This window comes from Lepidochelys olivacea (assembly GCF_965140295.1).
Source record: "Lepidochelys olivacea isolate rLepOli2 genome assembly, chromosome: 1".
Classification (NCBI taxonomy): Eukaryota; Metazoa; Chordata; order Testudines; family Cheloniidae; genus Lepidochelys; species Lepidochelys olivacea.
Window position 1 is genome coordinate 161291744 of NC_140411.1, and position 14959 is coordinate 161306702.

Here is a 14959-nt window from a genome sequence, read left to right on the forward strand (position 1 = left end):
ACTATAAAATAGACAATGTGTACTTTGTGCTTGGTAAGATCTCCCTCACAACCCAGCTTCTCTTTCAGTTTGATCCTGCAATGAATTCATAATCCTATGTTTATGAAAACAAACCTTATTTCTGAAACTGTTGTGATGTTACCAATTGAGCATACTTTTCTTTTACCTCTCACTGTTCTTGTTGCAGTCCTAAGCAGAGATACCAAAATAGTAAAAAGATATTCTCGTGCATTCAATGCATGACAAAAGCAGGAACTACTAGACATCACATAAGAGAGCTTAGTCTTGTTAGATCTTCTAACTAACCCCCTTAAAAATACTCAAATACTCTGGTCAGTTTGGGTCATACCATCTCCATAAAAGATGTAGTAAAAATAGAAGGGTGGTGAAAATGATAGAGGCAAGAAAGAATTCCATATTGGGAGAGCATGTTAAAAATGAGGAGTGCTTGAAGAGCTGATAAATATGAAGGGACATGACAGATACATAACATATATAAGATAAATAAATAATAGAGACTAGACAAACCAGGCACTTCTATTTACTCTTCATAATATAAGGAAAAGGGATATCATGATATTGAGTATTCTACACCTGGTGTCACTACATAGCTCTTCCCACAGTCTTGTGCCTTGTTTTGATCTAGGCCTATGTTTGGATCTAAATTCCTAGAGCTGGTTAAAACTAGTGGGGGAAAAATGCTTTTGACCCATGCTTAAGCCTTGTCTAGATCAATGTCTCCCAGGTGAATTATGTAGCCTCTTTGACTGTTTCCCCTCCTATAAAATGACATTAAAAATACTTGATTAAAGTGGCTGCCATTAAAAGCAAACAGTTATCAACTGTTAGCACATTGCTGTATCTGAGATAACAGTTTTTCCTTATACTCACAAAAAGAAATAACTGTTAGCAAATGCTGACTTTTTAATGAGTCACCATTACTTACATGTGGCCAAAAAAAAAAAAAAAAAGGAACTGACAATGATTAGAGGGCAGCTGAAAAAAAATTATGAAATGAACAAGATGTGTGCCAACGATTTCCTTGATCACTCTGGCCCAAATCCTATGAGCTGCTCTGTGCAGGCAGACCCCTGCACCTATGCAGAGCTCCACAGAAGTCAGTGATCAATGTGGAAAGGGCAGTGTCATGATCACCATATGTTTCCCATGTTGCTAAATAGAATGAGATTCCTTGTCCCTCCAACTGTCAAACTCTAGCAGATCTCATGTGTGGTACCAACATGTAGTGAATGTTTCTGAAAATATAGGTCTTAATCTCCCTAAGCTTAAGTTCCCCTAGCTGTAAAATGGGGGTAATGATGCTTTAAACAGAAAAGGCATTTTGGGGACTAACAATGGTTGTAAAGTGCTGTGTAAGTGTACAGTGTTATAAGGGTCATTCAGTTGCAAAGGTAGGAATCAGAAGTTCTGGGTGCTCACAGCCCTGGGTGTGTTCCTCTAAGTCTTGTGACCTCTATTGCATGTTCTGTATTTCTTTTCCCCACCTATTAATTCCTTCTTTCGTTCATCATTTCTGCCTATTACTTAAATTAGAAATTCATCCACTGATGTTATAATGATGTCACTGATGTCATGTTTAGTATGGAATATTTGTGACATCACAAATGGCACAAAAAGTGGATGAAAACTTAATATGGAAATGATCAGCAGAAAGAAGATAATTGTTGAAGTCAAAGTTCTCATGATGTATAGGGAAAATTAAAACCTCCAATATGATGTTGTAGCGGGGTCTTATTGGAAAACCTGGGAAGTGGGCGGGCGCAAGCCCACCCACTGCTAAAGGCCCCTCCCCCAGCCTACCAGGAGGGACCACTGGACCCAGGGACCAACTGATTACGGGGGGACAACTAATGAAAAAACAGGGACCAGAGTGAGGGTCAGAGGTTCAATATGAGGATACCAGATGGGGACACCGAGCAGAGAACCCTGGACAGCGCCCACTGCTCCTTCAAGCTGTCGAGGGAGCCAGCGGACGCTGCCCAGCGGAACTCCGCTCGGATGCGTGAAACTAGGGAGGAACGGAAATAGGCCCCGCAGTCGCAGAGCACCCCCTCGTCCAACATCCTCCTCCTGGTATTGTAGATGGAGACTTTGGCCAGAGCCAGGAGGAGGTTGACAAGGAGGTCTCACGACTTCGTGGGGCCACGGATAGGGTGTGCAAAGAAGATTTTGGAGGGGAAAAGCAGATGGAAATGCTGCAATTGCCCAAAATGGGCAGATGCATTTTATATCTGCTTTTCTTTTCTCAGCTTTATACCCCACCTTTACAATTTTGCTCAGCAACCCTACTTCATAGCTGAGCTGCTTTCCCCCCATCACATACATAAAAGACTTGGGAAGGTTCATCGTCATAGAAATTTTCAAGCAGCAGACATGCCTCTTCAACAGCACATCTACACAGGTAGAAGCCATTAGTGGACGACAAGAATACAGAGGACACTCTGCATCTCCTGAGACATGCAGAACTTGGCTCTTCCTGGCTCCTTCTGCATGCTGATTCTGACCAGAGGAGAATTGGCCCACATAAAGGGTTCAGTTCTATTCTCATTTATATAGATACAACTCTGTTTAAATCAGAGGAGTTCCACACAGGTAAATGAGGGCAGAATTTGACTCAAGATAAACTCCTTCCCACATTATTATAGTACTTAATGGATTGCACTGTAGCAATAGTTAAAAAGAAAGGTCTGCAGACCTCTGAGACTGTCATTCATTTTTGAAAAAGCCTCTTGGAATTTGCAAGACCCCAAATTTCCTCACAAGCTCCTGTGGCATTTTTAAAGGATGTGGCTATATATTCCACAAAAAACTAGAACCCGAATCTTCCTAGATCCCAGTTATTTGTTCTGGCCACTTGATTACTCAGCCTCTTTTATAATCAAACACTGTTAAAACTCTGACACCCATAACAGATTTACTAGTGAAATTCCTGTGGCATATACTGTATGGTCTGGATAAGTCAATGATTCTGATGCTGCTGCAGTAGTAAAGCACAGGGTTCCCAGATCTAGGACTAACCACCATCTGTTCATTTTTCACAATCAGGGCTGGCGTTAGTGGGTAGCAATCAGGTCAATTGCTCAGGGCCCCATGCCACTGGGTGCCCCCTCAAAGCTAAGTTACATGATCAGGCTTCAGCTTTAGCCCTGTGCAGCAGAGCTCAGGCTTCTGCTCTGGCTCCTTGGTTTCTGCCCAAGGCCCCAGCAAGTCTAATGCCAACCCTGCCTGTAATACTGCAAGCCCAACTTTTTGTGAAAGATAAAGTTGTCTGAAACCTTGGACACAGTGTTCTGATCCTCGACCCTCCGTTACCTTGCATGAAGTTTTTCCTCCGCTCTATCACAAGAACATGATGTGTTTTTTTTTAATCTACGTGAAGAAGTTAGTCATTCTCTCTCCTACCTTTCTCCTCTTTATAAAAGAAAAAAATAATGCTAGGCATTCTTCCAAACTCTAAGCCCCCACCCCAAATTTCACATAAATGTTGCTGTTTGTATCTTTGCATGTTATGATTCAAAAATTGCCCCAAATGGTCACGTTTTCTTAAATTCTCACAGTTCTAGTCACCATCCTTCCAGCCAATGAGAACTGAGTGAGCTTCCTACCAAAGCCTGTTAGTGATATTCCTTAATCATTACAATTAGTCATTAGTAAAGCTGGTCAGAAATTTTGGAAATTTCACAATTTTGATTTAAGGAAATTGTTGACATTTTGATGGGGGGAGAGAAATTGAATTTTTTCATAATAATTTTTGCAAAAATGGTGTCCTAGTGTTTGATCAATTCTAAATGTTTAGGAGGCATTTTTTGTTGTTTATCATTGGGTTTTTTCTCTTCTAATAGAGGAAAAAAATAGATTTTTGATAATCTCTGAGCAACAAAAGCAATTTTGGGAAGAAAAGCTCCCAAGAGAATATGAACTACGTATAGTCTTAATACCATTTTTGCAGGTACTTGGTTCTCCCATACTCAATAGGAAATAAGTTCTTTTAAAAAAATTTCCTGCAGGACATTCCTAGAACTCTAGAAACAGAAGCTGCTGAAGGAAAGAGAAACTTCAGTGAAAATACTCATAGAACGACCATTTTGTTTTTCTATGTGCTTTCAACTTTAGTAGTTTTAACATGAATACTATAGTAACATTTATGATGTATTGATTCATGGACATATCATGACTAATAAACCAAGGGTGGGATCCATGAAGGGACTTAGGCATTGCTACACTCAGCATTATGGCACCTTAGTTTTAGGTTCCTAGAAAATCACAGGAACAACACAACAATCGCTAAGCTGAGTTAGGCTCCCTATACAATGAAAGGGAAGCGATGGGAACCTAAGAATGCAATCCGCAAAAACCAGCACCTAGGTAGGTCCGTGCCTAAGCTTGCCAATAGGAGATGCTGACAAGATGGTCATGTAGTAAGCCCCACCCCTCTCTTGGATATAGGAGCCTCCCTGCAGCCTGGACTTAAGCTCCTATCTCTGCTTAGCGGTCCATGAATGGGAACCTGTCTTCTGGAGTCAGGCGACTTAGGTACCTAAAGTATCCTGAGGGAATGAGTTAGGCACCTGCCTCACTCCATGCAGAATGGGCTGGGGGTGGGAAGGAGGTGATTGTGGTGGTTCCAACCAGCAATTGGAACAATAACCTAGGATGTGAGAGATCCAGGTTCAATTCCTCCCCCTACCCCCACACACTACCTCTGCCAGAAAAGGAGAGGATTTGAACAGGGGTCTGCCACCTCTTGAGAGTGCTTTAACCACTGAGCTATGGGATATTCTGATGTGAGGCTCTCTGTCTCTCCTGCTGAAGCTGTTTCAATATGGATAAATACTTATGTAGTCACTGGGCCAGAGAGAGAGAGTGAGACTGAGAATGTCCATTGGTTATGGCACCCATCTGAGCACCCATGTGCCTTAGGCAGCCAAGGCCTAACCTCCCTTGGTTCCTTGGGGTTTAGGCAGGAAATAAGCATGCGGATGTCTTGAGGGAGACAGCAGTGCTCATGCTCAGAGACAGACAGTGTGCCTAGGGAACTTTTACCCTGAAAACTTAGGCATCAGGTGAGTGTCTACAGGGTTCAGTGGGAGTTTTGTGGATTGCAGTGAAGTCTACCACTGGACTTGGGTGTTTAAACATGAAATATAGGTGCTTAAAGTTGGGGTTTAGACATCTAAGAACCTTTGCCAGTCCCACCCTAAGTGTGTGCAAGCTGAATGGACGAGTCTCCAGAAAATACAAATGTTTAACCAGATGACAATATTTTTGCATATTATCTTCTTGGAGTAATGTATGCTTTGTGGTGTAAATGAGGAAATTAATCACACATATCCCCTAACATTACTGGGAAAAACAAGACATCTTTTTGTCAAGGAATCTTTCCAATGGTTGCACAGTGGAGGACATATAGATTCTATTAGTCCAATTTGTTTTGTTATTTTATGTTCCAAACTCATTGTCTTTCACCATTAAGTTAATAGCAATATTTATAGACCTAGAAATGGCTTTCAGTTCTGAGGTATCCCATTGAAAATACTCTATTTGTGCTGCTTAAATTCAATGTATTGTGATCAAAATGGCTGATTGTGAGTGCATGAAAATAGGTATTAAAACAGTCGTGAGTGAACAGCAAAAGGTTTAGAGATTGGTTCTGACAAGCATTCAAAATTTATCTGAATCACTTTGGTATGAAATTTTGTGAGAACATGTTTTCTCACAAGACTCCTCCTGGTTCTACTTACTTTCAGTCAGGCTGGAAATATGGCAAGAAAAGTCTCCCTCTACCGCACCCTTCACTCCACACACACTTCTTGAATGCATTCTCTTCTAACAATGGCCCAAACTACAAATCTCAGGATCATATGAAAATGAGCGGGAAGGGGAGTTTATCAAGGTTTCTATTTTCAATATTCAGATAGGATTGATTTGGATAAAATTTGAGATTTGGGTAAAAGTTTGGACTGGAATTTATTTTAACCTAACTCATTCACCAATCCTTCATTTTAGCTACCAACAAATTTTTCTGATAAGCCTTTAGCTTAATAAAAAAATGGAACATTTCAGTATATATTGCCATTTTGGGTTTTTTCAGTTGAAAGAATTGTAACTCTTTTCAATGGTACTCAAAGCATCAAGACAGGTAAATAATATCATTTGTAAAGATTGCCCTTAATGTTAGCTCTGTTTCTATTAGAGTTGCACCTGTACTGGTTTCAGAGTAACAGCCATGTTAGTCTGTATTCGCAAAAAGAAAAGGAGTACTTGTGGCACCTTAGAGACTAACCAATTTATTTGAGCATGAGCTTTCGTGAGCTACAGCTCACTTCATCGGATACATACATACATACATGTATCCGATGAAATGAGCTGTAGCTCACGAAAGCTCATGCTCAAATAAATTGGTTAGTCTCTAAGGTGCCACAAGTACTCCTTTTCTTTTTGCACCTGTACTGGTTACTTTTACCTAGATGAGAAATTGATAATCAATAATGACCAAAAGATGCAAAAAAGTTTCAGAAGCTGGGAGATGAATGACCCATGGTAATGATCACTGGAGGTCTGTCGTCGTCTTCATCTAGTTTTTTCTCCCATGTTAACTTCTCTACTCTTCTTACCACTTTCTCATAGTAAATTCAGCCCTGTCTCTAAATACTATCCTGGCCTTTTAGAAGTTGAATTGGGAAACCAGGTACATGTAATAAACTGCAGTGAGGTGCTCCATTCGAATTGTTGAACTCTCCAGTGGAAGAGATTTGGGTGAGCTTCTTAAAGCCTTAGGACCATGACATTACCCTACATCTGACTAGGTTGATTATCTCTATTATATCTGATCCAATCAGTCTTTGTGAAAGGTTTTCACAGCAGTCCTTGAGGACCAAATCAGTGTTGGCTTATAGTAGATAGGTCCTCATATCTTTGTCCATAAAGGAAAGGGAATTTTACTTCGGGACCCGATAAATCATCTTAGTAAGACTGGTCCAATCTTATATTTCTTATTAGAACATGAGATGTTCAGCCAGTTAGAATACAGCAACCTACTCAATCTTCTTTGTAGTCATTTTGAGTCCACCTTTCTTTAAATCATGATTTGAGGACTTCAGTAACTCAGACAGAGGTTATGGGTTTATTACAGGAGTGGATGGGTGAGGTTCTGTGGCCTGCAATGTGCAGGTCAAACTAGATGATTATGATGGTCCCTTTTAGCCTCAAAGACTGAGTCTATGAGATTGCTGTAGTCATTTGTTGGATGTGCTATCAAAATCAAGTATCTAACAACAATACTTCCTATCAAGAATGGGAACAGAGTATATAAAGGATGTCAGGCTAGTCTGCTGACCTTACCACTTAAACCTTCTTGTATTTGTTATTCAGAATGCTGAATTTTGTGCTTTTTGTCCTGGATTTAGTAGTCTTTTTAGCTTAGGTTGTGTTGGTCCAGGCACACCATATTTGGAATATGTGTGGGCAGAATGGTCAGAAAATGTTTTGCTGTTCTAGATGCTCCGTTGGAATCCATTGGCCTAAGTGTTTCAGGGTCTTAATGAATTCCCATTATGATAGTTTGCTGCTTTCATGTTCTATAATATAACATCATCTGGAATGCTAAGTGTTTAAAAGTCTAGGGGGCAGATCCTCAGCTGGTGCAAACTGTCATAGCTCTATGGAAGTCAGTGGACAGACATATTGCAGTTTTCACCAGCTGAGGATATGCTCCTTAGATTCTGTAAGGTGATCGTTGAAAGTTAGAGTAAGGGTGATATTCACGTCCTGTGCAGAAGGTGAGCATGAGATCTGTGTGTCCCTTACATCCCACTAAAGCCCTGTTTTCAAGTACTAAGAGGTATTTATGTGGTGGATAGGGCTTGTGCTGGCCTTCTACACAGGGTTGAATTTCATCTAATGATCTTGCTTTGATTGTGGCCTTTCTGATGGAGCCTAAAACAGCTTTTCTGTCTGATAGAGGGGATGTGATGAAGGACCACAGAGGAACTATAGAAGCTATTTTGATTTTCCAGAAAAGACCAATTTATATTATAAATTTATAGTGTGTGTGTGTGTGTGTGTGTGTGTAAAATATATATATATATACACAAATATACATTTTGACATTTTTCTGGAAAATTCTTGGATTTTTTTTGGTAAGATTTAAAAAAAAATTGCTTTTCCATATCCTTAATCCACAATGTTCTTTACAGTAAAATATACTAAAAGACACCCCTCGCAAATTAATACTACAAAAAAATAAAAATTCTTCCCCTTGGATAAAAATCTAATGCACCTTAAATCCCAAATGATGAGGCTGGCCATTGTTGGCATCCAGACTTGAAAGAGTGCATGCTACCTATGATTTCACATACTCGTATGGGTGATTATGTGGCATTGTTTCTGTTCTCTGATTGGTTGGCTGAAACAGAAACAAAAAGAAGGAAAACAAAGCAATTCAAAGATGGCTGCATGAACAAATCTGGCCCAAATCTTTGCCAAAACTCATTCACAGGAGTATTCATTAGATTTTGCTTATCAGCAATGCTTTTGCAAACTAAGAAAACAATTTATGGAAATATTAATATTCAGGGTATTGAATCCCATCAAAGCAAACTGGCTTTTTAAAATAAATATTTGCCCTTCCTCCCTCCTCCCCAACCTGGGCTTGTCTCCACCCAGTATTCTCCACTCTACTTAGGAAACACTTTTCCCCATTTAACCCCATGAGCAATTAGCTCCTGCCCCCTATTACGCCCGGCTATACTACTTTAAACTGAAGAACTGAGGTTCTTCTGCCTTTCCTGACCACAACCCCAGCTATAACATGATGCAGAAAATGAACCATTTGTCCCTGATGCACTTCGCTGATTTTCATTTTGGTTTTTAGCTTCCTTAAGAATTACAACTGGAGGACCTTATATCATGCTTCTGATACTGTTGAGTCGATTTTCGGTTGGTTACTAATGTACCACAGAAGTCTCTGGACTGTGTATATTTCCTGTCTGGCTATACTAGTGAAATTTCTGGCTATATTCATCCTTTTGTCTTATTTTGGGGCATCCTTTCTTGGGTTGCACTATAGTGAGCAAGGCTGGGTCTTGCCAAGTTGCCATCTTTAAGACCACAAAGCAGGTGTTTTTTAATACTGATGTGTTGTGTGCAAGTCCCCACTTTAAGCTCGTACCCTGCAGAGCTCCCTTTGGGACAAGACAAGATTCTACAGACCAGTAATAAATAAGACTTTTTTTTGTTTCACTAATTTTAACACAAATCTTGAACTCGCTAATGCTGCGGTGTAGTTCACGGTGTTGATTCTAGTTATTTTAACGTTTCTACTCTTTGATTGACTGTCACATCATGAAAGACAAGGTAGAAGCACAGATAGTTGTTAGTGAGGCTGCAATTTAGTTTTTCTAAAAGAGGAAACAAAATCAGGTCCCACAGTAAAGAAACTCTTCAAAGCCTAATTGTAGTGGGTGCTTTAAAAGTGTTGGAAATGGAGTTTACTATTTTGTTAAGAATCTCAGTAAATTATTTCACATGCTTCTTTCTGTGTCTAGGCTATGACCTTCCAGAAGTGCCACCCCCTACTACTTGTCAACACATTAGTCATATAAAACTCAGCTCATGCCAAACGGACGCAGTTCAGCCAACTATAGAAATGTATCATATTCTACTATGTTCTTCTATTCGTCTAGTTTTTCCCCCCGGCTATGGATACTTTCTGCTGCTTTAAGACTGCAGAGGGCTAAAATTGACAGAGGCTTGTGATAGGGTTAATACTTTCCTCTGTTCTGCTCAGAGGCAGAGAAGGTTAGCAGAGGGATCAATGTGATTAAATCTGTAGGAGAGGAAAGATGTGCCTGTCTGCTTGCTTGCTGCCTGGATGTGGTGGTTGAAGGGTGGTGTATATGCAGCCTGGTTTCTGCAGATCTGGGCTGGATATTACCAGGGATGATCTTATGCTTGCATTGGAGGATTTTTTCACCTGCAGACCTGCCTCTGCAAACCTGCTGGTGTCTCCCTGAGCTAACGACACACCTGGGCTTAAAGCACCCGCCTCCCTTTTTCCTTTAGCTGCATCTTTCTGAAACAGAAAGCCAGTAAGCAAGTGTCAGTGGAGAACAGAAGCTAAAGGAGAGACAGATCACTTGCTTTAAGGACAATCAGACACAAACACGCATTCTCCAAGCAGCTACACTGCTACCAGCAAAATAAGCTGGACTGATCTTTCCTCTTAGCTTGCAGCTTTAACCTTGCAGTTGACAAACAGGGAAACAGAAAGCAAGGAAAAGAGTGGAAAGCTAAAAGCACATAGCTGGGAGGATAGAAAGGAGCAGGGGCATGTGGATATTGGCTATCTTCTTGTTCCAGAGCATCTTGAATGGTGAGCAATATAATCATTTAGTTTGTGATTCATTTAATTTCAGCTAATTGGGAAAGGTGTCAAAGGGAATTGGATGATTTTTTATGTTTTGTGTTTAAAGCATCACGTTGGTTGTTAGCAGCTGTGGGGAGAAGGAAGAAATTGCTCTGTAATCATTTAAACTAGCTTACCTAGCAAAGTAAGTGCCCATAACCTAAGTGTGTTACTATATATTATCTTCCTCATTCAGAATAAAACTGTGCTTGGTGAAATAGGGATAGATGCAATTTTTCTTTTTTGGCTGAAAAAAGTACAGAATTTTGCCAAGCAGAGCATCAATCTGTAAGAGCATACTGAGTGAATTTGAAGGGCTTGTATATTAAGCTTTTGGATTTTGATTTTGTTTTCATGTTTTTATATTTCAATGCTTAAATTGTCAGGGGATTTAACCAAAATAATGCAGGCTTTTTATTTAAGGGAAAATATTTTTAAATTTTCTCTCGCCATCATTTCTCTGAGAAGATACCTGCTATGTGTTCAACACACTCATTTATGTAAAAATATGCACTGATAAGCATTACATCATCTTAAAAAAGGTTGAAGACTCTTTCAGTCAATTTCAAAGTTATGAAGGGGAAATAACAATGGAAAGACCGTGAAGAATAAACCCTTATTTGTGTACTCCTCTGCAATAGATAAATGTTTTCACAGTTTTTAATGTTATTAATACAGGTGAGGTTTTATATATTTAATACTTAGACTAACTATGTATCATCCTAAGGTGCATATTGAATTATACAACACTTAGGTAAATTGTACATAAATATAGTATCTTTAAGGATAGAAAACAAATTATGGTATATATTGTGATGCTAGTTATTCCCATTATTTTTCTTTCCTGTTTTCAAATTTGAGAACATAGCTCTGCCTAAAATTGTACACAGACAGTTAAAATAGAAAGATTAAGCACACAATTTTCAAAATAGACAAACCAGACAGAATAGAAAAAATGTTGCTTGAATGAAGGATAATCTCAGGGTAAAGTGCAAAATTTTTCCTGGAAGATACAAATATAATTGAAGCTCCAAGCAAAGGGTGACAAATAAATGCTGGATGAGAGCGCCTTCACATCTGCTTAGGTAGATACTGGATGGGAAAATACATTGATAGGCAAAGCAAATCCAGTATGAATAGATAGAAATATCATAAAATTAAGGCATTAAGAGATGAAGCAGGAAGGAAAGTAAGGGAGTAAAGAAAATGTATCGAGAGGTATGTTTTTATGCACAGTATACTGTACAATGCAAAATGACCAAAATAACCCCCAAACTTTTTTTTTATTTTGAAATCCTCCTAGCAGTAAGACATTGCAAAAAGTTCTGGCATTAAGAATGTATTTATTTATTTTGTCAGATGGCACTATGCCTTTTTTGTATCCTCTGCAAGCAGATATCTTGGAGAAAAGATTTGCTTTTAATAACACAGGATCACTGTGAAAGTATATTTGCTTATCAGGGCTATTCAGTTAAACAAGGATTTGCATAGAAAATTAGAACTGCAACATTTGTGTCCAAAAATTGTATGTCTTTAAAAGACCGATACATACGTACCCTGCACACACACCAATTCACACCCATTTAAATTGCATACTTTTAAGGTAGACTACCTGAAAAAAAATAAAATAAAACCCGCAATTCTGAAGAATAATAAATTAACCTTGTTTTCCTTTTAAGGTTGAAATTGTATGAAAAACAGTTTCTCTCATTTATTTATGTAGTCTGCAGCAATGTCACAGTTTCAACATTCACAAGTGTGGACCAAAATCAAACAGAAAAAATTCTCAGAATACATATTTATCCTTAACACTCTAAACCCAGAAGATACATGTATCTTCCCAGATTTTATGCTGATATACATACACTCTGTGTGTGTGTGTGTGTGTGTGTGTGTGCGCGTGTACATATATACATGGTACATATACACCACAATTTTTTAAATCTTACAACACTAGAAATAGCTAATGGATGGTTCAGTGAATCTTTATTAACTTAAAAACTGGTTAAAATGGGATATTTTGACATTATTTACTATATCATTGAAAATTATAAGATAGTAAGGTAGGGGTGTGTGTGTGTATTGCAGATTCTTATATGTACACACCACAGGGTATGTATACCAGCATAAAATCTGGGAAGATGATACTTCTGCATTTAGGGGTGCTAAGGGTAAATATACATGTATTCTCATAATATGATAAGTGTTTCCTGAGGTAGTGTCTGGCTGCATATAAAACATCAAATGCTCACTGTTACTTTTACATTGTGCTTTCAGTTACACTGTTGAATTTAGAATAAATACACTATTCACATGACTCTAGTAAGATTTTGGTGATATTTTGAAAATGATTAATACTTCGGTGTTTGAAGGAAAATACAGTATGCACAAATGCAAATATTATATACACATTTATTTGAATTGGTCTGCCTTAAGGTAGATTATTTTATATAATATGTGGCACTCTTTTATGATGCTGTATAAAAATTAACTCTTGAAGCTTGACTTCTGTTATTGCTGTTACCCACCTGCCTTTCAGAAGCCCCCTGGGAAATGCACAAATCTACTTACAACACACATGTGCTCTTGCACCCATGTGTGTGTGGCATCTAATTATGTTCTAGATATATTATAAAATGAAATAAAAATCTAGTATATCATGTAAAACTGCTAGTTTTAATTTCTTTTCTTTTTTATTTAACAAACATGGGGCCCAATCCTGCAATCTTTCTATCCGGCAAAATTTCTATTGGAGAGTTACTGGGAGCCATCTGAATAAGGACAGCAGGATTGGCCCCCATATCTCCCTATAATCTCTCAGCACAAATAAATCTCATCACAATAAATGGCACCTTCATTGGATGGACTTACTATCTGTAAAGTATCTTACTTATGAGTGCAATAGAATATTAGTACGCTGCAATGGCCAAATAATAGGATTCCTGGACAAATTTCTAAATTCTAACCCCAATTGTTATTTCTAACTACTGATTTTATTTATTAACACTTGGTTTCTTAAAACATGGATAAAAAAGTATTATTAACCATAAATACAGTCAAGCCATTTGAGAAGATGGGGGTACCCTTTCTAAACAGTGAATTAAGCTGCATAGCTCCAACTGATGGTAAGGTGAGTCATGCAGTTATAACCCTGAGCAACACACTGAGAAATTTACCTTCTGGGTTACTGTATTAGAATATTCTTGAAGCAAGCATTTAAAATGATTGATCTAAGTGGAAAAAATCCACTATAGTCAATCCCAATGGGTATGGGCATATTTTATTGATTACTTTATGGAAAAAAATCAGAAAGGTCAAACTTTTTTTTTAAACATCTCAGAATTCCTGCACCCATGCGATACATTGGCTTATTTAAAATGTGGTATTAGACATGCTATTGCTCTGTGTATTTAAATGTCCGTATTTCTTGGTAACATTTTAATATGTTGACGTAAATATGCTGAAACCATTTGCAGGCTTCTCTTCCACAGCAACTCTTGTTTGCCTGTGGTCCATTGATCTGTGTTGAAATCAATGGAACACCAGGATGTAACCAATACAGTACAACTGATACTAAAAATAAATTCCCATTAAAATGATTTCCATTTTGTATCTGTAATGCATGAATTCCAGTGTGCACATGTCCATCTTTGATAAATCAAAGGAGTTTTTACTAGCATATCAGACTGTAAGTGGGACAAGAGCCAGACTGTAAATTGGGATGGGGGCAGAGGGAGTAGACAAACTGTAAGAATGTACAACAGGGGTACTAGGAATACTTGCCACAAGAAACAGTGATCGGTACTGCTAGAAACAAACAGGAAGGCTAACACCTTTACTGAAATAAATGGGGCTTTCCCCCCCAATGGAAGGTTTTTTTGAATAGCCGTGACATCAAAATATAGCTTGAGTAGCCAAAGCCTTGCTCTCAGGTAGTAAGATACTTCATGTGCTGATATATAGTTATTAATGTATTTGTGGATAGCACAATCATACTGATTGATTTTGACCTTGCTACTTCTGAGGCTTTTAATTCTTTTCTTACAATAAATATTAGTTGGTCACTGAGTGATTAAAATGCAATTTGCATTAACCAGAAAGCTAGATGGAGTGCAACAGAAATCTGCTCCTCCACTTTAAAAGAGAGCTCATTTCCCTTCTTTACGTTTTTAGTAATAGTAATATTCCAGAATATAGCAACTACTGAACGTTAAGAATTCCTGACTAGCTTCACCAAACACAAACTGAGATACTACGACTTGCTGCTTGCATGTTAGTGTGTCAGTGTCACAGGACACTAGTGGGCAGCAAACCACACAAGACTGGCAACGCTTCAAAACAACAGTGGGAATAAACAGTTACTGAAGGGAGGATTTATGAAGGTAGATTGTCTTGCAGGGTCACTATCCCTTTAATTTTCAGAGATCACTATTCTGTTTTCTTTTCCTCCTGTGAACATTGAATAACAATTATTAATGACAAGACGTCTACAGGCTACATTTATATTAAAGTTTAAAATGAGGTTGATTTCCA

The 14959-nt window shown here is 38.4% G+C and overlaps 1 protein-coding gene across 1 annotated transcript in view; it reads left to right on the forward strand.

Annotated features, from left to right (window-relative positions):
* Nucleotides 1–10108: 10108 nt before the first annotated feature.
* The window catches only part of DSCAM (DS cell adhesion molecule), a 641498-nt gene continuing 636647 nt past the window's right edge, over nt 10109–14959 (forward strand). Inside the window, exon 1 of the mRNA XM_084616971.1 lies at nt 10109–10393. Coding sequence (XP_084473097.1) covers nt 10351–10393 — 43 coding nt within the window. The 5' untranslated portion in view covers nt 10109–10350. The remainder of the gene's footprint in view (nt 10394–14959) is intronic.